A 23,565-nucleotide genomic window follows, 5' to 3' on the forward strand; every position below is an offset into this window, starting at 1 on the left:
AAAGATTAATTAAGACAGCAGATTATATGGGTCTCATTTATTTACTCTTGTCCTTCTGTAAAACGAAATGAACTTTGGCAGGGTTAGTTTTCTTGTGTCATTCCACTAGAGGTAACAAAATGTAATTCTCTTTAACAAGGGCAAATCAGAAGGAACTTATCTTCTGCTCTTGAGGCTGAGATAGAAACAATGCTGCCTCATTCAAGTGGCTACCAGTCATTATGAAATGCATGAATAAGCAGCGACAATTAATTCAGTGCGGCTGGATGAAAATATTTTTTTGGTGATAGTGTAATGTAAATCATTGTTTTACACATTCCCTTTCAATGATTTAATTCATGCCTTTCTGACCCCCACTGTGGTATGATTCATAGATTAGTGCTCATGTGTGTAATTTAACAGAGCTGAATAACGAGCAGCACGGAGACTCAAACAAATCCTTGCATCTGATGTATTTGTGATAAATTAGGAAAACATCATTAGTACCATGCAGAATGATTATGCTGATGCAAGTTCTACATAGGTACCTGTCAGGACAAGAAGAGAAATACACAAAACATTGTATAATGAGCAGTAAAACAGATGTAGAAATCCAAAGCAATGGCAGGCATATAATCCATATCATGTACTGTACCTGTATTCCAATAGATAAGCATCTGTTTTTCTTGAAGTGATCCTTCTTCCTATCTTCTACTGCAACAGTGGCAATGGTTGTGGTGGTGGTGACAGTGGCAGTATTGTTCCCTACATGTTGGCTTGCAGGGCCATGGATCTGCGCATTGGCAGCTTCAATAGCAGCTGTCAGTGCCTTCATACTGTCCAGGCTTTCCGTGGAGTTGCTAAGTCCAGACTGACTGATGATATCTCCCCTCTGTCCATGCCCATCCATGTATGCATCTTGGGCAGACTCCGTGCTGCTCTGGGCTGTGATGGAAATAAATGGTTTGGTGGTAGTTCTCGGTGGGACTGGAGGTGGTGTCTTCTTGTAGGTGGTAATGCAGGATGACACTGGAAAAAAACATAGGAGAGTTCTTGTTTTATTGATGCTGCAGGGAGAATGGATGCAAATGTGATATCAAAGCATCAGTAAGCATGGACAGAGCAGAGGAGAGGAGGAGGCTGTTGGCCAAAGAGCCCCCAAAAGCTTCAATCTAACAGCCATAGAAATTCCTTTCCTGTCAGTGTCTTCTATTCCTCCTACCTGAGTGGCAGAATTGCCAGTAGGGCAAATAGGGGGAGAAAATATCTATTTGCTAAGTTCTTCCTTAAGTCTTTTTAGGTTTGTTTTCCTCAGTATATTTTCTACTAACTGTTCTAAGTCCCATGGGAACAAGTCCTTCCACCAAAACATTTGTTCTGCTTATGGCTCCCAAACAAGATTCATGAGGATGATAAGTCTTCAGCCACTTATCCTTGCTAAATTGTACTTCAAGCAGTTTTATTGCAATTGTTTTGTCCCTCTACCCTGTCCTACTATATGCAGAATTTCACACTACATTTTTCTAATGAAAGAGAGATTCCCAAACCATCTGTTATCAAAGTCTGTTAACACTCACCATGCTTGGACTTGTGTATTTCTTTCTATAAAATGTCTCACTTGTTGCACAGACTTCTAACATACTTTGAAATGCTTTCTAAGTTGCTGAGGACATATTTAAAAGAACATTTTGCCATTTCTCACCATAAATATAGCATAATTTCTCACCATAAATATAACATTAGTTCTGGAAAAAAAACACTTGATTTTACACACAGGGTGTTGGTGTCAATGAAGTCAATAGCTAAAACCTGTCAGTCAGTGGGAAAGTGTAAGTATAAATGTTTGCAATAACAAAGACTTTAACAAAAGTTCATATTTTGAAGGCCATGCTCCCTTTGTAAGTGCCGCTATATGGAGTTAGAAGCTCAGCTTTAGGTTCCCAGGTTAAAACTATTGTTCTGTATACACAGAATTACATACACAAAGCACTAAATGGAGATAAAAACATCTTCCTTTAAGGGTTAGTTGGCAGCTCTGCATTACTGAAGTCCTGGAATGCTTTCAAGGGAGGAAAGAAAGTCCATTAAAAACAAAAAACAACCATGATATGCTCTATTTTTTAACAAAATAAATGCAGGCATGAACCTGTGCAAAGTTCAGACACAAACTTGTTAACATAAATTCTTATTAACAGTAATCATATGGCAAGAAATGATTCATAAGATCATTTTAATTGGCAGACGTCTATGCCACCCACATAAAAGGTAACTCTACTACAGCTGTTCTGCTCTCTGTTTGCACTGTATCTGCTTGCTGAGCCAGAAGCCATTATGGTATTAATTTGACTAGCTCACATCCATATGCCTCATATCTCCCCATAGCTGTAGTAATAGCTACATTGTAAAAGGTGTTTCCAGGGCATGAAATCACACCGGATTTTTTTTAAGGATTCTAGTATAAGTTTCTGATAACGTGTCTGAACCCATGTTAAACACGTTTCTGAATGCTAATGGAAAAAAGAGTGTTTCAGGTAGTGAGGGTTTTGAAACTATGATTCACTTCTGAAGAATCAAACAGAAACCACGGCATCTCTGAGAGAAGAGATGGCTAAAAATGGACTTGTCAAATTTTAACTCTGGGGAAGTGAATAGTTAATAGGGGTTAAAGGTGTTTTATAAAGTGCTCATGACAAGATCTATATCTGGAACTAACAGGGTGACAGTTTTACAAAGGGGATTATGAATGTCGTGCTGTTCTTCATTGGTTTTGATGCTGTCAAAAAGCATTTGTTGTGACGGCATATGCAGGTAAAGCAGCTGCTGTTGCTGCAGCACAATCATGGACTCCAGGACTCATGGAGAATTGTGGAGGCTGCTGCTTGGGTCAGGATACCCCAGAAACACCCCAGGTGGTTCATGGTCTGGAGAATGTTCTCCGAGTTGTGGAAATGCAAACTGAAATTCAGCACAGAGGAATTCAAAGCACACACACACGAATATATCCAGGTAACCCTTTGGGAAAAAAAGGTGTGCCAAACTTGTCTAATAGAGGTTCGTGAGCAACGCTACTTTGGAATTCAGCAAAGTAGAAATTGCACCATTCAAAATATGCTAGGCAAGGTCACTGTGGAACTTCTGGGGACATGCCAGCACCTTCAGTCCATCCCAGCACGGCACATAAGCATCATTTTTCTTACATAGCAGAGAGGGAAATGATAATGAAACACACTTGAAAAGGGGTCTTTGGTAGGAGGGAGAGCATCAGAACCAAAGAGCAAGCCTTAACAAGACAGGTCCCCACATCACTGGGCATCCCCCACTAGAAAGAAAGCCAATAGCAACTGTCTGTTGACAGCTACCATGCTCTCTGGACACAGCAATACAAATACAGAATTGCCTGATTAAGTTGTCTTTCATTCTGTTGGTAAATGTACTCAATGAGGAGTATAATCCACACTGCAGTGAAAGATGTTTGCACTCAGCTAATTAGATCTGAAGTTATTCTTAAGAGGGGGAGAGAATTGACAAGTCATACGGTGAAATTGTAAAGAGAAATAGCAAAACGTTCTTTTAGCAAGTCAAAACAAATCCTCGGTTTCCTGGAGTCACGCAGCACATACTGTACAGCTCCAGAGAAGCAGAGTGTGCAAGTCATAAAAGAACCCCAGGCACTTCATTACTGGAAATGATGTAAGCTCCTGCCGCTCCCCTGCAGAAACACAACAAAACAATGCCGCGGCCGCCGCCGCTGTCGGAGGCAGCTGCTCTCAGTGTCGGGGCTGGCCGAGCCCTCCGAGCCGCTGAGGCACAACAATGAAAGGCATTCGGTGCAGCAGTTCTTCTCCGTGTGCTCTCAAGTACCTGGCAGCTTGTGTCAGGGCAACCTGAAGGATCTGCGGCTGTTTAAGTGGCCACGGTATTTTGAATGCTAAGCTGCTCGAAAAAGGAAACGAGTCCTCCCCCCAAAAATTGTCAACCCCCTGGCGCTCTTCTTGTCCAGCCAGGAGAGCCTGAGCCTTCAGTTGGTGCAGGGAGAGCACATCCATGCCGCGTTTTGCCCCTGCGGGCAGAGGAGGAAACTCATCTCTCCAGCTTTCCTGCAGCACAGACTGCCCGGCAGGAGGACTCGGAGGGAGACGACTACAGGATCACAGGACACGTGGAAAATTTGGAGAAATCCTCACTTCACACACAGGGAGCTTTCAAGGGGTTTTGCACATGAAAGCTAGTTTAATTCACATAAGGAAGTGAATTTAAAGGGCTGTGTAATTTCCCTGATAAATATGTTCTTGGACATAGATCAAGGAGTGAAGTTCTGTACGGAAACTGATCAGACTGGAGAGTCAAGTCAAAGTAGTCTCGTGAATCATTAAAATTGTTTAGATACGGAGTTAATCAGAAAGATCTTTTTCTGAATAGTGAAAGTGCCTAAGAACACTCAGCTTGACATAACACAGACTAGTTTCCACAGTATTCTCCAGAGAGCACATGCTGCTGAAGCAGGTACACATTCCTCTCCTAGGGCATATGCAAGGTTTAATCCAGAAACTAGTTAAGTCATGCACAAGAGTCCTCAGACAGCCAAAGCACTTCGAATAAGTCTCACTGTTTCCAGTAAATCAGTCCTCCAATTTATGATCTCCTTTTCCTTTTGATCTTTACCCTATTTCTGTGGACTGCCTTCAGGTTACAGTTTAATCCCAAATACCTAGTGAAAAAAACCACTTTCTCCAGATTAATTAAAAAAAAAACAACCAAAAAAACCCCTATGGTTTTTGTCTTCCTAGCCAGTATTTCCAAACAACTAGCTCATGAGACAGGAATTTGGAACAGGGAGTGTCAACCACCCAGTTCAGAAGGAAGTCTAATGATAAAAAAAAAATAATCCCAGATTGCATAATAATAAAGGCTTGAATTTGAATGTTTCATTGTAAGAGTACTTCAGTTGTTTAAACATGCTCACTAGGGGAGATGAGCCCTCGGGAACAAACATCAGCATGCAAACACAAATTTTTAACTGAGTGAATGGGTGCTCAGGAGAACCCCAAGGCAGATTAGTATTTGTGAAGGGATCAAATTCATGTGGTGCTTTGAACAGTTTAAGTGATGAGACACATCAGTAATATCTTTCTAACTTGGCAGTCCCACACAAACTTGGTTAAGAAGATTAAATGAATGTGCAAATTTAAAATTAAGTAACATAATAGCATTTATTCTGAGAAGAAGCATGAACTCCACAGTTTGAAAGGACCAACAAAGGACACAACTTTCTCAGCACAAGAAAGATGTGGACCTGTTGGAGAGGGCCATGAAGATGATCAGTTGGTTGAAGCACTTCTCCTGTGAAGACAGGCTCAGAGAGCTGGGGTTGTTTAGCCTGGAGAAGGCTCCAGGAAGGTCTCACTGTGGCCTTCCAGTATCTTAAGGGGCCTTATAAGAAGAAGGGAGAAGGACTTTTTATATGGGCAGATAGTGATGGGACAAAGGTCAGTGGTTTTAAACTGAAAGAGGGCAAGGTTAAATTAGATGCTAAGAAGAAATTTACTCAAAGGGTGGTGAGGCACTGGAGGTTGCCCAGAGAAGCTGTGGATGCATCATCCCTGGAAAGTGCTCAAGGACACGCTGGATGGGGCCCTGAGTTAACTGGTCTAGTGGGTGGTATCCCTGCCCATGGCAGGGGGCTTGGAACAAGATGATCTTTAAGATTGCTTTCAACCCTAACCATTCTAGGAGTCTATGATTCTAACTTGTACACAAGTATTAGGATAAAAAGCAGGAATTCTGCCATGCTGCACAGATGGACCTCAGTCTTCTGATTTACTGTCTGTTATATGGGTGTGTTAGCAGTGGTGCCCTCACACAAGTGCCACACAAAACACAGATTTAGGCAGGTATCAGCAGACCTCAGTTTCAGTACTGCAGCCCCTGAGTTTAGAGGTGCAGTGCTTGATTTGGCTTGTTAGACTCAAATCATACAGTTACTTGCTTATCTTTTTGAGATTTGGGGGGAATGCTTGAAAGTAGGGTTTCAGATCCTGTATTGTTATTTTTACATGCAAAAAATTGGTATGAAAACAGGGTATGCATTATCTTAATAAAAAACTAAGCAGATGGCTTCGGAGGATGTAGAAATTTACTATTACAAAACTGAAGCAAAGATTTTTATAAGAAGTTTTAAACTGCCCGAGGGAATAATACCACAGTGAGTTATGGATGTCATTATCCCAAATGAGAACTACTGAAATCTAGATACCACACCATCAGGAATTCTGCCAAGGCCATGCTTTTTCCAGACCTCCCTCACCGCCAAGCTGATAACTTATTTGAAGAAAGCCTAAGCTTCACTGGCTTAGGAAACAAGCAAAAGATAAAACTAAAATCCCGCAGAAATTTATACAAAGTATTTAAACTATTTTTACGGCACGAAATAGCACCACAGATTTAATATCCCACATACTCGGTGGTTTAAAGCCATTGCTGGTGACCTTTTCATAAATCTGGACATTTTTGTTTGCAAGTAGGGTGCCTCCAGCTTCCCAGCTGGATACAGTGAAGGATCTCCTGAAGGTGAGACTAAATATGGCTCATCCTGCATCTCAGATGAATTGAGTTGGAAAATCTGCATGTGCATACCCAGTGGATGACAGGTGAATATTTCTCCAGCAGATTTTCTTCTCCTTTTAATTTCTTCTGCTGGAAGCTGCTGATGCCAGTCAGAAGCTTAATTACTATCCCAGGGAAGCTGAATTATTGTGCAGAGAACAGGTGAGACAGCCAAAGGTGTCTGCTAAATGCAGTTTATCACTAGGATATTATCACAAATTATGGATGCACAGACAAAATCCAGGGCATGTAGGCTTCCTAGGAGACTCACTTCATTCCTTGCACTACACAGCTGCTGTTGAACTTCTCTGTCTACAGAAATGACCAGTACATTAACAGCACAGAACTTAAGCGATTCAACTCCTGTGGCCCAAAAGTCAGGAGTCTATAAACAGCTGAATCTCTGGAAAAAAGATTTCACATTAACTGAAAGTTATTACCCAGAGTGGATCACTGATGGCTTATAATACTTAACTCCCAAAACTTGTGAACTTTGCTGGTGTCAAGCAATTAGCACTTGGCTCTATCTATAGCTATATGCACACAGGTATCATATATACCTGCTCAAGTTCAGTCAGGCTGAGAGAAGTCATAAGAGAAACTGTTTTGGCCTTCCCCTAAACTTTGACTACCAACAAAGCATCTGGAAAAACACCCCTAAGATCTGCAAGGATAAGGATGTGAGCCTGTTCAGGACAGATTCTCTCCTACATGCTTTAGTACAGTCATGGTAGAAGGTCTCTGACAGAATATCAACCTCTACATGCAGTGAAACATGCTGAAGGAAAAGAAAAAAGAAAAGCAGTACAGCAGAATGGTCTTTTTTAGTTAGCTTGTGAATTATTTACCATCTCTTTTCACATGTACAGCATTTTTTTCTGAGAAAATTGGGGAAACGATGCTTGATCTGTTGCTTAAACTAAGTCTTGCAAACCATTCAAATGCTTTTTGCACTTTATCAAAACTCTATTTCTCCCCATATTGGAGCAGTAATGGAAAACATGAAACATTATAATTTTAGATAAAAATAGGGTACTTAAAAGTATTTTATGTTTCAGAACTTATATGTCATAAAAATCACCATGGTTAGAAATTAATAAGCTTTCTGAATATCAGTACTTTAATTTTGTAAAAGGCATTTATGGAAAACAAAAGAAATGTTGTGATATATGGTAGTTTATCCCTCTTAGATCAAGAATGTGCAACAGTAAATAAATGTAATAATATTCGGCTTAATGAAATCAGACTCTTTTCCCATATATTTTCCAGGAAGCAACTTCACTGGCACTTTGATAGAACACTTTGTTATGTGTTACTGCAGCACTCTTGAATTCCATAATTTGCATCTTTTCCCCTTGGCAATAACGTTGCTACAACAAAATGGGCGGGGTTTTTTTTTTTAATGTGGAGTTGTGCTAACCAAATACAGACACATATATGTAAACAGATCTTTAAATAAAAACAGTGCAAGAACCAAACCCCAGATTTTCAGAAACACAGGGGGTTGAACTCTCTGCAAGTACCTAGTCACTGTAGTTAAATGTATTTAAAAAATTTCAAATTTGAGCATGCTCTGGAAAACTCATCACTTATTTTTTTGCCTAACGAATGATGAATGTAAAGACTTTGTCTACAATTGCACATTGCAAGTTCCTGGTGCTAATAATTTGAAAACCTGTCTCTTGTTTACATTTCTAAATTGGATCTGGATTCTTGAAAACCTCACCCAAACTGTGAATATAAAACCTGATTTCCAGACTGTATCAGTAGCTCTTTCAACATGCCAGAAGTGAGTGTGCCATAGCGGAGCCCACACTTCCCACTGTGTTTGGGCACGTCACCGCAGGTGTTACTTCTTGAAATTACCATGTAATAGTAGTAACTACTGGTGTGGACATATTAATATACTCTTGTATGTATGCTCTCCCTTCAGTTACAGAAGGAAGAGTTAATATCTGAGGAGCCAGGAGGCTTGAACCCTATCAAACATGGAGATACATCAAGGCAGATGTGTGGTCAGAACCAAGCCCACAGGTAAGCAAAGATCTCCTGTTCTTTACTGAAGCAAGTACTGTGTGATGTGCCCTCCTTCACAGTTTGTTAAGAAGACCTGCATTTTGTCCTTCCTGAGCTTCTGCTGCCAATGTCTCATCCTTCCATGGTGGCAGACTGATGATAAAGCAAGTTTAGCAGTCAGTCATTTTAGGAGAAGCTTGTCACAAATTTGATTGAGAAATTGCAAGTTGAAATTGTATAGTTCTTGTCAGAGGAGGTTGGACTAGAGAATAATTAGGCTTCTCCCCTTCTGAATCCCTGAATCCAGCCTGTGAACCTAGAGGAGACTAAAGCAAGCCAGTTATCTCTGAGTAATCTGATCATGTAGTGTTTAAGTCAGCTAGGTATTTGTGTTGCATCACTCTTTTCAACATTATGGCAAGGATTTTCTTTTAAGCTCTTCACTGCAGCTAACTTTCAAAAGGCAACACTTGGCTGGGGTATTGACATTTCAAAGTGTAATTTCTGTATAAGAAAAAATGTCTATAAAAGTTGTTCCCTCTTCCTTAATCTGGAAATATACCTTCTTTGTTTGCTGCTGATGTTAGCAAGAAAACAAGTTTCTACTGGTTTTTACTCCCAGTGGTTTTCTGAATACTTAATAAACTCTAGGTAGGGTAAGCAGAATTCTGTATTATTGCATACATTGGTATCAAGCTGGTCTCACAGAATTTGATTAGTGATGCATCTAAATTGGCTTAGAAATTAATTAGTTTAAATTGCTGCAAACCCACCCCTGATGGGGACACATTTAGAAGTGAATATAACTGTTAATGTCTTTTTTAAAATTTAAATGAAAATGAAGGAAATAAGAGTGATTCTTTCAAATAATTTATTGCAATTAACTGCATCAGTTCGATGATTTTAAAGTGATTTCCTTTTATGCCATGGTGTGCAAACAAGCTGTACATTGTTATCAGTTACATCCATTTGAATCCAGTGAAAACTGTGTAAGTATCATTTAACCCAGTAAGAATTTGTGAAGTTTAATTTTCTGGGTCATAATCAGTTTTCAGTGTTGCTGTATTTGAGATCAGTTGTGCCTGCATGGTTTGCTTACTTTTATAGCTGGGACTTTTAAAAAGTTACACTAAACCAGAGAACACAATTCCTGATGTGTTATTATTAATGAACTTTTCAAAGCTGATGCACAATGGGGAAGTTCTGCACTATGAGACAGCTGTGTATATATATTTTATATATATATATATATATATACACATACACACGCATGCATACATATATTGGACAGTTATATTCCTCCAGTCATTAGGGGACTGGTACACACAGCAAATACAGAAATGTAGGTACACCAGTTTTGCATGCTATTCAACCCCAAGGTTGTTCAGAAGATTTTAAGCAATCAAGAAAGTCATTGCTCTGACACAGACTATTCAAATGCATTTAATACAGCCTATATGAGGTGGGATTTACTATTTTTGGTACAGAAGCCACCTACTTTCATTAATCAAACTACTTTATGATGCTGCTGAGTATAGGTTGTGATTGCTCACAGCAGAAAGCTCTTTGTCACCTGATCCAGCAACTAACTCAAATCTCTTTAAACTCTTATAAAGAAAGTATATGTTTAAGTTTTTTTTCCTCGGTACCTGGTGCCATCAAGGCGTTACTTCTTTGACTGTCTCAAAAGTCAGCATTTAAGTTTTGAGAATCTTGTTTTATGCTATTTGATATGTAAGAGTGTTTTAAATAGTTTGGCTAAGAGTTAAAAGTTATTCAAATGACAGTGATGATGAAGCGCTGCCATATTTTAATCAGATAGATGTTGGGAAGAAACTGTACAAATGCCAAAGACAAGAAAATAAAAGCCAATATCAACTAGAAGAAGAATGTGATTGACAAAAACAATAGGAACAACTTTTTAGCTACTATGAAGTGTCATGAAGCACCACAAGAACTGATTTAAACCATTTTACTGTGAATTTCAGTGTAACACTACGGGGTCAAAAGACCTCTGCAGGTATAACAGCACACTATGTTATTGCCATAGACAAATACTTATGAACACACTATAGAAAACCAGGTTTCAGGAAGAAAAGTATCACGTGCCTATTGAGCAAGAACATCTGTTCAGACAGGGAAGTACTGACTTGTTTTTAAGCAGCCAGTACTGCATTTTTCAGCACACTTATCACTTTTGGGGTGTTCCAATTCAAGCAGGAATGTCTAAAACAAGAAAGTTATGCTCGTGTATTTCCTAAAAAATCCCAATCAAAAGCAAAAGCAAGAGCTACTTGCAGCAGCAAGAAGGGAGGGAAGAAGGAAAATTACAGCTAAGTCTGTGCTCCAGGCTGAACAGTGACTTGTCACCTGAGAGAGAAAATTATGCCCCAGCTCAAAAGTTCTGCCTCTGCTGATAAGGTTATCAGATGACCTGCAAAAAGTCACCTGTCAGGGCAGATCCTCTAGCACTGTGGGGGAAAATCCAATCCCATCTCAAATGAGGAGGAAATGTAGACAAGATGTTTACCCAAGAAATTATACTTATCTTTGGCCTAATTTCAGGTAAAAGAGCAAAACAGAGGCTTGAGAATGTCAGCACTTTTCTTGAATTAACTTGAAAAAATTGAATTGTTTGGTGAACGTGTATGAAAAATATGTTTGAAATATATATTTGGTGTTGAGAGGAATTAAAATCTACACCAAACCCTGGTTTCTATCCTTTCATTTTACATTCAAATAAACAAGTCATATCCTTGCTCAGTGACAGGTCTGAGGTCAACATGAGTGACCTCGTCTTTTCAGCTATTTGCTTGTTTTTATGACAAGAGTCCTATGTAATAATGCAACAAGTTAGCTGAAAATACTCTTAGTGTGAAAAATTCCTAATAAATTCCTAATGATCAGCCCGAGTGACCTGAGCACAAAAAATACTGACATCTCATTTACAGCCATTATAGTGTACAGATAAGACAAGTTCAATAAATCTGAGCACAAAAATCCCTTATTGTTGGGAGTCCTGAATTAGCACCCAGAAGACATTTTGATAAAGAAAGACTGTAGCCCTGGCATGCATGAAAGAGGACAGACCAATCTTGTGTAACTTTTAAGCAAGGTTTGAGTGAAAGACATTGTAATTTCTTTCCATGTATTTCTCCATTTATTAAAGAAATGCCTGTAATACAGGCCTTGAGGAAATTCAGATTCACAGTTTGTAGGAGGTGTCAGACACAAACTCCCATATCTTCCTTGGAGACACTAACTGCATGCCTGGTAATAGTCTAACAGCCTTTTTTCCTTATTTTTTGTTAATTTCTTTTTTATTAAAAAGAGAAATCAGTCTAGTAGAGGCGGAAAATTTAAAAGTTGCCATCATGATCCTGAAACCCTGAATTTGTGCCATATCATTCCAGTGGTAAAAATCATGGGTTTATTTTACATAATTTCCAGAGGGACAAGAAGCATTGTCACAGTATAGAACCACAAGAATAAACTTTTCTTTCTCCAAACCACTCATTTTATTTTCCACTTACAGTTTACTTTAGCAAGAGATTTTGGAATTCGTGCTCATCATTAGCACCTCCCTTTTCTCTAATCCCTAGACAGCAAAATAATTTTAGCATTTCTCACCTTTACTAAAACGTAAAAAAATGAATAATGCATTTTGTAGCGACTTAGCTTAGAGATAAACCCAGACCTTCTGGGCTGGCTAAGTTAAAAAGTGGACCCAGGACACCTACTCGAGACACAAGAAGAGAAAGCAGACAAGCCCAAACAAATTTTGACACTTCAAATTATTTAGACCTTTTGAGTCTTTAGACTACATAAATGCTTTCTGAAGATCACAAGGCAAATAGAAAATCTTTGCAAACTGAATCCTACTAATCTGTACAATTTCACATGCATGTAGCTATTACTCCAGACCTCTCCGTGCAAGGAATGCAGGAAAGATCACACTTATAACCAAAGCTCCAAGTTTGGAGTTTTCTCCCTACAGTTTCCTGCCCCAGCCTGAAGCTTCCTCTTCTTAGTCATTCCTTTAATAAGAGCCTTTAATCACACCCACATATTACCCCAATAGACTTGGTGTTTATTTTGGATTGGAAATCCATTTCTGAGACTTTACTGGGTAAACCCAAATCTCTGACTGAAGATGCTACCACAGGCTTACAGGATGTGAAAGAAAGGGGAAGAAATCAAGTCTGAATCCTCTTGTCCAAATTGGTCAGTTAAAAATAAATAAAAAAAAAAAAAAATAAATGCACTAATACAAATAGCTGCAAATGTTGGTCAAAACCAAGGATGCTGAGCAGAGCAACTCTCAACCTGGTTCAACTCAGGCTGTTTCATTCATCTCTGCTTTGCTTGAAAACCTTTCCATGACCTCAATTTCTGTTTGCACGGATGTTTGAAGAATGTCTGCCTTAACACCAGCACCTTTATCTGCCTGGTTAACATGTGGTTATTCATTATTTGTTATTCTCACCAAATTACAGAGTCTGAGCAGCATCACTGTCAAATGCCAATCACTGAGCACAAAAAACCAAATAATTAAAATGGACAGATGATGAATAATCCACAGGCCAGGGTCTGCTTTTCCTAAACTGTTAACAAATGAAAACCAAATACGTGTGCAATAACGAGGACTGTTCACAACCAACTTGGGAACTGGAAAAATAATTAAAATTCAAGGTTAAAATCAGTTCCAGTGACTACATCAGTCAGCTCTTTTTACTAACAATATTAATATCATTTACTTTTTATCACAGGAGATGTAAGAGGATACACAGAGTGTGCATAGCTGTAGGTCACAGCAGCATCATCCACGGCTGCACTGCACCCAGCTGAGAGGATGAGTTGAGGCTAGTTGGATGCTTTCCAGAAGAGCTATTACTCTGGAGTAATTATGCATTTTGGAAGTGGTTTAAACTGAATCACTGTACCCCCATTTTTTATTTGAGATTAAGGGTATCCAGATGAAGAACTATGGTGGAATAACCACAGTGCTTTTGGAGAATTTCCAGAGTTAGAGAGACTTTACTGCAGAGAAATACAGCACATTGAGCCAGCAGTCTTCTCCCACAGCCTTTGTTTTCTTCAGAGTCTGTCAAGGGTCAGGCAGGTCTGACTCCCTTCAGCTTTTAAAGACTAAAAAGGGCAATATTCAGGATACTTTGGCTGAGTGACTTGGGCGATGAAAAAAAATCCAGCAGCAAAGTGTGTGCATGAACTTGTTTCTATCTAAGATTTCTCAGGGCACAGACTCCCCTACCCGTGCAATGATTAGAAAAAGCATGAACAAATATATTTTAATAATTTCAAAGGCAGTTTATTACACATACAATGCCATTCTTTTGTGTCTAAAACTGCTGTTTAATTCATGTACACCAGGAGTGAAATATACTCAAAAAGTAAAGAGCAGCTTTCTTAGCAGCTTTCCTGAATTTAGCGCTTAGGCCTGTGGGTGAGTCATATTTTTCTTGTTATCCCATTCAGTTGAATTTTCTATACATATGTTGAATGTGCTATGTATTAACAGCCAAGTAGGCCACCACAGCAGTTTTCTTTGAGACTGGGAACCTGCTGATCTGACCTGCTTATCAAGAGAAAAATGTCATCTCAACAGGACAAGATTGTTACACATTTCTCCTCCCTATTTTCTTCTTGTGAGCAATTTTTTTAACCCCCTAGAGCCAAGTAAAAAGTCACCAGTCTAGGATTTTTTTTCCCTTTTTCTTATTTTCTAGTATTTTTTACATAATTCAAAAAATATAGAAACCCTTTTCTTTATATAAAAGTTTAAAATCTGAAGATGGAAAAGCATGCCCTTAATGCTCTTCATACATGCCTATGTGAAATTACTTTGTGTCTCGTTTTAAGCACATTAAGTGGAATTTAGACTCATAAAGCAAAACAAATATCTCTATTTATGAACAACCCTATAATGATAAAGGAAAAAGTGCAAAATCTTTCAGGACAGAAATAATTTCAAACCTTGTCATGTTTACAGAACCGAATGGAAGTGATCTCTGTTGGGCACAGAATCACAGAATCATGAAGGTTGGAGAAGAAGATCTTCAAGGCCATCAAGTCCAACCTTCAACAGAATACCACCCATTCAAACCATATCATGAAATGCCACGTCTGCTTGGTTTTTGAACGCTTCCAGGGATCTCTCTTGTGCAGGTTGACTCCACTACTTCCCTAGGGAGCCTGTTCCATTGCTTAGCATGTTAAGAGTCCTTCAGGATGGAAAACACTATTCACTCTAATTAAAGTTAGCATTACAGTTTGTGTCCTAAGCTGCTCTGAAATGTTCCAGAGCCGCCTTCTCCTCACTTCTACTTTTACAAGTTAAAAGTAAGACCTCCTAGATTATGCTACTAGCCTCACTAAGGAGAGCTGAGCACACAATACTTCCCTCTCCATTATAAATGACATGTTGTCAAAAGAAAAATTGGGTTAAAAAGACTATATGTCACATTCTCCAAACTGCTGTGCCACTTGGTCAAGAACTGAGCTTCCCATGACTTTCCCTAGCCTGCCATGTGTGAAATGCATCCTACGTGACAATTTTAACATCAGCTGCGTCATTAACACATGTTCCTGACTGCACAATGTTTTTTGCACTTTGCTGGATGAGGCAGAGGCTGGATGAATTGTTACTGTGCACATGCAGTTTTCTAATAAAAACAATACGGCATTATTGTTCTTGGAAGAGTGTTTGGAAAATCTTACCCCCCGTTGTATAACGTGCATCAGGGTGACAGGTGGGCGAGGCTCTGCGTGTGGGGCAAGGAAGAGGAGCCCACAAGTACAATAAATACCTGTGTGCTTGTACTTGCCTGAACACATAAATACAGCCACCTAGGAGCACACATACAAAGCTGTGCTCATCTTCAACTCTGCCTTGGAGTTTTGCTTTTCTTCTCATCTTGCATGATGCAACAAAATTCAAGGTATACTTTTCTCCTGAGCTTTGATTTGTATCTTGGGGTTTTTTTTATGGGATGCTCCTTTTGGGCAGCATTCTCAGCTTCCTCAGCTGGAGGGATTATTTGGTCTATCCACAGCTTTCATGTTAAGCCCCAAAGTGTCTTGTAACACTGACTATGCAGACTCAAATCCCAATACTAAATAAAAACACATAGAACTCGCAGTAATAAAAAGGCTAAGACCTCAAAACTGAAATGCTATGGGAAATGAGCAGAAGAGCTTCAAAGGCCTGGCCAATGTCCTGGTCCTTTCTAGATGAGGGTGAAGCTGCCCAGGTGATCCTTTCCTACAGGTGAACTAGGTAAACACCACAGGTTAAAGAGGTTAGTGTTCCCAGCATGAACTGGTTTGGATTCAAATGCAACTTAGTTCCCTGCCAGTTCTTCACTTCACAGAACAGCATGTGGAGATATACTCAGAAATGTTTTTTCTTGAAACAGTTTTCTTTAGCTTTAAGGTAAGTGTACGTGCATGCACATCTATTTTTATAAAGGTGTTACTGGGATATGGAGAGAATTATAGCTAATAGCACCAGATGTCCTACAGCTTTTTGTCAAAGACAAAAACCCTGCAGCTCAGTTGCTCACTATGGGCTAAAAAAAAATTCTGCTTATGAGCAAAATAATGCACATTATTTCACTGCTCATTCTAACACCAGCCCTATAATTACTGGATTCTCAACTATCTTCCACATTCCCCTTGAGCTATGAATTACAAGTTTTCAGCATATTGGATACTAATACTGTGGCATGATTAGATTACCATTTGCACAGGTTGCCAAAGCAGAAGAATAGCTCATCTAAGTATGAATAGGTTCATCTGCTTGAAGAGAATTTTCTTTACCTTTCAGACTAATCATCTGTGTCTAACACAGGGTAAAAAGAACACAAATTATTTTCAGGCTAGCTTCTCTTAGAAAATAAAATTATCTCCCTAGTTTTTATATCCCAGTGTTTGAAGGCATGCAGACTTGTGGGTTTTGTCTGGCTGCTCAGAGGAAAGCTGTTTGCAGAGTGCAGATACAGACCTGTTTTCTGTTGTAGATGGAATCCATTAGTCACCAAGGAGGCTAGAGCATAATGGAAAGTAGCCATTTTGTGTTCATTTTAGTGCACAGCCTTGGAGGGGAGAAACACACAAATCCATGTAATTTTTGATGTGCTACTGAATAGAATTTAAGGACTATAAATATTTTATCAGTCGGTTATGGGTTAAAAAGGTAATTTGTACAGAGTAGATATTTCCCTTTGGAATTCACGAAAACATAACAGCTTTGAACTTGAAGTAAGGACCAGCATTTGAAGATATTTGTTATTTGTAGACTATTTGTTAAGTGAGCATTTAACTGTATGTTCAGAAGCACTCAGATCACCAGCATGCCAGGAACTCCTGTTCCAGTGCCCCCAAGCAGCTGTAACCCAGCCTAAGGGGCAGCACCTCTCACAGCTCTCTCGTGCTGCCAGAACGGCAGGTGAAGCAGGCAGGTGAGTGCACTCTACTGTCCATTCAAATAAACAGGTAATAGATCACATGCAACACACTTGTTTTTTGTGGCAGCTGACACACTGCATATGGCAGCTTTGGTAACTCACCAGCTCCACTTGCCCACTGTTGATGGGACCCTGGTTTTGCTAAAATGCATTCACGTCCTTGCCCTACACCATGGGATAAAGCACACAGACCAACACATTGCCTTCCCAGCTCTTCACATCTTACAAAGGTTTTTGGTGGATGCAAAATGCCAGAGAAATCAGTGAAAACTCATAGGAACTTCCATCAGTGGGCCTGTGTGGGCCATCCCTTGTGTTTGCAAACGAAATTCCTGCCACACATTTGTGGCCTGCTTGGCACTCTTCTTGCCCGTGTTTTAACTCTCTGGTTTATGATCTTATTATTTTAATATGGTCTCCAGACCATCTGTAAACCACCATTATCTTATGATAGTTCTCTGCAGTGATTACATTAAAACCTTGTTAAAAAGGCAAATCTAAACAACTTTGGAGATGCCCAAGGAGAACACAGATTTCTTCTTGACATGCATCATTATGTAGTTAAAGAACATTCTATGAAACACAAGGATATTTATTATTCAACAGATTACACTCTGTCACAGTTCAAGCTAGTCTGGGAAAAAAAAAAAGGAAGCATTATTTAATTAATGATGGTTTTCAAATTACATCCAGCTAGACAACAGCTGCCTTTTCAGTTTTTGTTAGCCCATATGTGACCATATGAGCACTGCTCAGAGAAATACTACTCCCTGCTCCCTTGCTCACACATTGTTCTCCTGACTTTGTCCTGACTGTTCGTGGACAGTTTTCCATTCCAACAAGCATCTAGGCAAACAGAAACATGCTTCCTGTAGGAAAAGAAGCCCTTTATCTTGGAGTGTCCTCATCTCTCTCTGTCTGCAGGACAAACACTCACTGTGTTTTCTACTACGGCCTCTCTCCAAGCTTTCCGCCCCTTCCCCAGCCCGACCTCACACTGCAGCCTTGTAGATGCTCTTTCTGAGCCTCACTGCCTTCCCCAAACGGGTGTGATTACAGCTGAACTCCTCCTTTCCTACAAACTTTCAAGACACCATATTTTTGCTTTGGAGTTCAATGCATCGTTCGTTCACCGACCTCTTGTGCATGTGCTGTTGTGCTTTCTATAGCAAGACAGTAAACATCACCCTCTTTGTCTAGAAGGATAAAATACCTATGTGCCTACTCAGTGCACAGAGTATGCACAAGATGCCTGAAGTTTTCCAACATGCTGTTTGTGTCCTGTTGCAGTACTGTCTGAAAATCTCAGTTATGACTTGGCTCCTGTGTGCTGAGCAGTTACAATCTGGATAATTTCAGTTCCTTGCTGCAAAAGGAAATCCTAAACAAATACAAAGCACACTCACAATCCACTTAGCAAATATATCCAGAAAACAAAAAGAGGAAAAATCTGGGAGAACCTGTATAAATGGCTATAAATACCTGGAAACCACAGGCACTCTGTCAAGTAACTTATCCCACCCTCCTTACAAGAGCTGTATTTGAAGGGGATGAACTACCCTTTGGCAATGTCTGCCTCCCTCCCTGTACTGAACATCAGGCCCAGATGGCTAATTTTGGATGGCCAATTAGGCAAGAGGAATCCCAATGTTAAACAACTTCAGCATGTTGCTGCACAAAGTTGCCCCTGTTTATATTTAGTCTCTTTTCTCCATTTTTGTTGAGCTCTGAGATGAAAATCTGGAGACAAAGAGATACTATTCTACCCGCAGAGTTTATCTGTCTCCGATGCATCGCTTGTCTATACATAGAAGAGCTCCACTTTGCTGTTTGTGTAGTGCTGTGCAATGGAAATCAGCAGTTTGTAGACAGCTCTTTCTAAGATCAGGAGAACAAATGCTTGTTTCCTTTCTCTCTGATTTCCTCCGGGTTAACAATAGATATTGACCTTACAGGATTGCTGTAGTACATTGTGAATTATGTATGAAATGCAATTTCCCTGTCTGCTGCGGACATGTTTGACTGTGCTGTTTGCAGCACTCATCATCACAGGGCTTGCAGTGTTCCCAGAGATACAGCTACGGCACCTGAATTCACCATAAATAAACTGTCAATTTTCAATTAAAATAAAATTCTTTTTCATTCCTTAATATCCAAATTCTTAAAAGCAATCACCTTCTCATAACTCCTATCTCACCTCCTAACACAGTTTAAAACCTTTTCATAGAATCACGGAATTGTTAAGGTTAGAAAACACCTCTGAGATCATCACTTCCAACCATTAACCCAGCACTGCCAATTCCATTACTAAATCGTATACCCAAATGCCACATCCACGTATCTTCTGAACACTTCCAGGGATGGGGATTCCACCACTTCCTTGGGCAGCCTATTCCAATGCCTGACTACTCTTTATCGGGAGAAATTTTTCCTAATGTCTAATATAAACCTCCCCTGGCTCAACTTGTGGCCATCTCCTCTTGTCCTGTGCCTTAATGCTTGGGAGATGATCCTCATTATAACCTCCTTTCAGGTGCTTGTAAAGAGCAATAAGGTCTCCCCTGAGCCTCCTTTTTCCCAGGCTAAGCAATCCCAGCTCCCTCAGCTCCTCCTCACAAGAGTTGTGCTCTAAAAGTATGTTCTATTCACCCAAGGGTTCACCATGACCTTACAGTGAAGTGCAGTGTTAGGTAAACAGAATGACAAAGAATAGAATGGAATAGAATAGAATAGAATAGAATATTTTGGTTGGAAAGGTCCTACAACACTCTAGTCCAACTGCCTTTCCACTTCAGGGCTGACAAGAAGTTAAAGCAATTATTGAGGGTATTGCCCAAATGTCTCTTAAACACTGACAGGGACGGGACATCAACCACCTTCCTAGGATGCCTGGTAAAAAAACCAAACCACAGTCAAAGGAGATTCAAAAGCATGGGCAGATGCCTCACTAGCAAGCCTTGAGTCTAGAAATCAACAATGATGACAGCCTGTCTATTCTTTTTTCCAGCAAAACTCACTTCAGTAAAAATCCCCCAGATTACATCAAATGAGTGATCTCAGATAAGAGGTTCCATACAGAGAAAATATAACTTTCATGGGCAGTCTGGCTTGTGCTGGTTTCCTGGGCAGCATGTTTCTTGTGCCCTCCAATTTGATCATTAGAGATCCTCTGTGAGGTTTATGCATGCGGCTGTTCTCAGAGACTAAGGCAAATCAGAAGGAAGCAGCTGATTTCTCAGTGGGAACACATATTTTTAAAAAATCGAATCAGAATATTTCTCCATAGTTGGGTCATTAAGAAGGTGGAATATAAGCACATTTTTATGGCATTAATAATTTTTCCTTCCTTTTGTTACATCCACTTTTAAAGTGTGTAATCAGTGTTTTTTCCTCATCCTACTTTTATTATCATGCTAAGAAAAATGCCAGTGTAACAATGTAAAATAAATGGAACCACTTATTAACAATATACAAAAGCTACAGAAGAGGGTTGAATTACTGAAGCTATTGTGAGGAAATTTCAGCCAGGTGTTTTTTTTCTCTCCTCTGGTGCAAACCTCCTTAACAACGCACAGCGTGTACACCAGGAATGTAGGCTTTGGTCCTGGATGCGTAATGGGGTAGGAGTCCAGCAGGAGCCCCTGGCAACAAGGGAACAGCATCCAGTCCCATGGCTGCTTTTCTGACAGTGAAATTTTTTTGGGGAGCACAATCTACACTCATGCTTGAGCTAGTGACATAAACAGAGGCAGAAAATGTACGCAAGCTACCTTTAACTGATGAGCGCATGAGTAAATCGGACAAGCACTCAAGTACAGCAAGGAGATTTGCGTCAGTATTTCATTCTGCTGATGCAAGGGTTGTCCTGTAAATTGCACCCAAAAGCAAGCAGAGTTGGCTGGGAATGTTTACTTGTGAAAATGAATCATAAAATGGATTATTAAAATGCACCAAATCCTGAGTTCCTTGTGGGCATGTGTGATTTGTACTCGCAGAAACTGCAGGAGCCTTCTTTTTTCCTGCTTTCAAGTAATTAAGAGTGAAACTGTTCAGCCATTTGCATGCAATGGATTTGCTGTTCCCTCACTTACACTGCTGTGTCCTGTTATACATTACACATCCAAGGATTACATATTTTATACACTTTTGATCTTGTGGTGGAAATAAATTTTACAAGCCAGCCAAACTTCTCTTAACCACGTATACATCTGCTGTCTCCCTGAAGCTTGCTGACAGTTAATTGCCTTCACATCTCCTGTAGCTGCACAAGAGGTACTGTTCCCAGTGCCCTTGCAAGGTTACAGCCAGCTCCCACCCCACATGACTAAATCAAAGCATTCCAAAAAACCAAAGGGACAGTCAAGTCTTTGGAATTTCAAAGCAAACATTTTCTGTATGTCTGGTGCTTCAACTCTTGCCAAGTCATTTCTCCTAGTAATCATGTGTTTCATTTAGCACACGAGCCCAACTTCTGGCTCCCTTTTCACTGAGGAGAGGGTTTGATTCTGGCCTGACATACACCTGGATAAATCCACCAAGGTCAACAGAACTACACAGGTATAAATTGAAAAGAAATAGATCCAGATTTGTGCCTGTGTACAGATATGTCATGTGGTAAGAAAGCACCGTGATTTTTCCAGCACATCCATAGCCACACTGACCAGCCGTGAGCAGGTGCTTTTCTGGGAATGGGGGGTCACTGTGGCAGCACACTAGGCAGCTTGTGATGCATAACACACTGCTATCCCTCTGAGGACCACTCAGTGTTGCCCTGTACATAGGGTGATCTGATATGGGACTGTGCCACACTGCAAGGCAGAGTTGCCAGCTTTGTGCCACTTCACAGACTCAGGGCCATGTGGCTGCCATCAGAAGGTCAGATCTGACACTGCAAGGGTTAAATTAGCAGGTCCAGACCCAACACTGGGCTTCACTCACCATAAAACCTAAGGACAGGTATCATTTCCCAGCTTAACTCCTACAAGAAAGAGCAGCTTTCTCTCTCTCTCACACACACATGCTGGTCCCTCACACTCTTTCCCTTCTGTCTTTCCTCTATCCATGCCCACTCCAAGCTTCTTTAAACTGCAATTGGCCATGTCCCCAGCTCTGAGGGAACCCTGTGTCAGGGCAATCCCTGGGAATCTCTCTCCTATCTGAGGAAACAGAGAGTAGCTAAATTGCCAAAGAACTGACTAGAGAGATGGTTCTTTCTTTATAGCAGAATCCCCTTTTACCAGCAACTGTAAGGACTTGACACACATGCTTAACACAATACATATGCTTACACACTCGTGCTTCTGTATTTTATTTCCTGCCAAATAAGATGCTGTATTTCTGAATATTGTGATCCCTCTCTGCGTCTCATTGGAACTTTGGACCTTAGCCTGTGGGCTTGCTACCCTCAACTTCGGAGAGCCCAAATGTGTAGGCACCATTTGAACAAATTTCCCCCCAAATTTCATTTTTTTACTCTCTCTTCTTGTACATGTGGCTCTTATTCACATGCAAAAGCTCTGTGCCTAACGACACACAGACAGCCCTACAGTAAATGTAAAGAGGACTGCTTCATTCCTTAAGGTTTCCAGTGTCCTCTCTCTGCCTTGAGTGATGTCCCACAATCTAGTTTGCTTTAAAGAATAGCCCTCAAAATAATTTTCAGGAACTTGGTTAATCTGGTATTACTCATGCTTCTGATATTACAAGGAAGACCTTGAATGACATTTAGCTAACAGGCAGTGTGTAGCTATGGACATAATTATTTCTGAGGTAAGACCTTGAGCTGAACGTGCATATGGTTTACATTTGTTTTTTAAGAGAAGCCCCTAATGAAGCACATTCCCTATCCCACAAGGCATATTAGTCTGCAAAAATGGTGGAGATGAAGTCTTACTATTAATAATTAAATTTTTGTTGCTACCACAGTGGCGATCATTAGGCAATTACCTTTTGTCTTTGGAGCTATTTGTTCAGATCGGTTTGTAAATAGATCCTTGCTTTCGTGAGGCAGATACATTAAAAATAAAAAAAGAAAAATAGCAAGATACCTCCTGTTCCAGAAGATGCCAAGGACTTCTTCAAATATAATGGGTTCTGCCCCGAGTGCCATAGGCATTTTGTTCATTTTCTTCGATGTATTTATCAACATGCAGAAAGCAATATCCATTACTTTTGCTACTTTCAAAATTAGTAAGAGAATTTCTGAGGAAGTATATAAACTCTGAATTGATGCAAGGCTATCACTGTCAAATACATGAAGCTACTGGGATCCCTTCTGTGCTTAACGAGTTGTAGTTGGTGAGTCTTGTTCAGAGTGTGTGTCCTAACAACCACCTGCACAGCTCAGTGTTGTGACCTCATGCACAAGGTACCCAGACAGAGGAGGCACAGCTCAGGCACAGGTGTTTTTGGGATATTCTTCATACTGTCACCAAAGGAGAAACTATGGATGGACTTAGTGACTGCTGCTGGTCAGGTGTCC

General features: G+C 40.1%; 1 protein-coding gene across 7 annotated transcripts in view; it reads right to left on the reverse strand.

The window, feature by feature from the left end:
- Positions 1-23,565, reverse strand: part of DLGAP1 (DLG associated protein 1) — a 419,505-nt gene that overhangs the window by 29,858 nt on the left and 366,082 nt on the right. For all 7 annotated transcript variants that reach the window (XM_042030616.1, XM_042030634.1, XM_042030590.1 and 4 more), the window contains one exon: positions 635-1,008. In XM_042030616.1, coding sequence (XP_041886550.1) covers positions 635-1,008 — 374 coding nt within the window. The remainder of the gene's footprint in view (positions 1-634; positions 1,009-23,565) is intronic.

Source organism: Corvus kubaryi, unplaced genomic scaffold, assembly GCF_017639235.1.
Source record: "Corvus kubaryi isolate FWS band 111438036 unplaced genomic scaffold, C.kubaryi_AGA036_p1.0 132, whole genome shotgun sequence".
In the NCBI taxonomy this organism is placed as follows: Eukaryota; Metazoa; Chordata; class Aves; order Passeriformes; family Corvidae; genus Corvus; species Corvus kubaryi.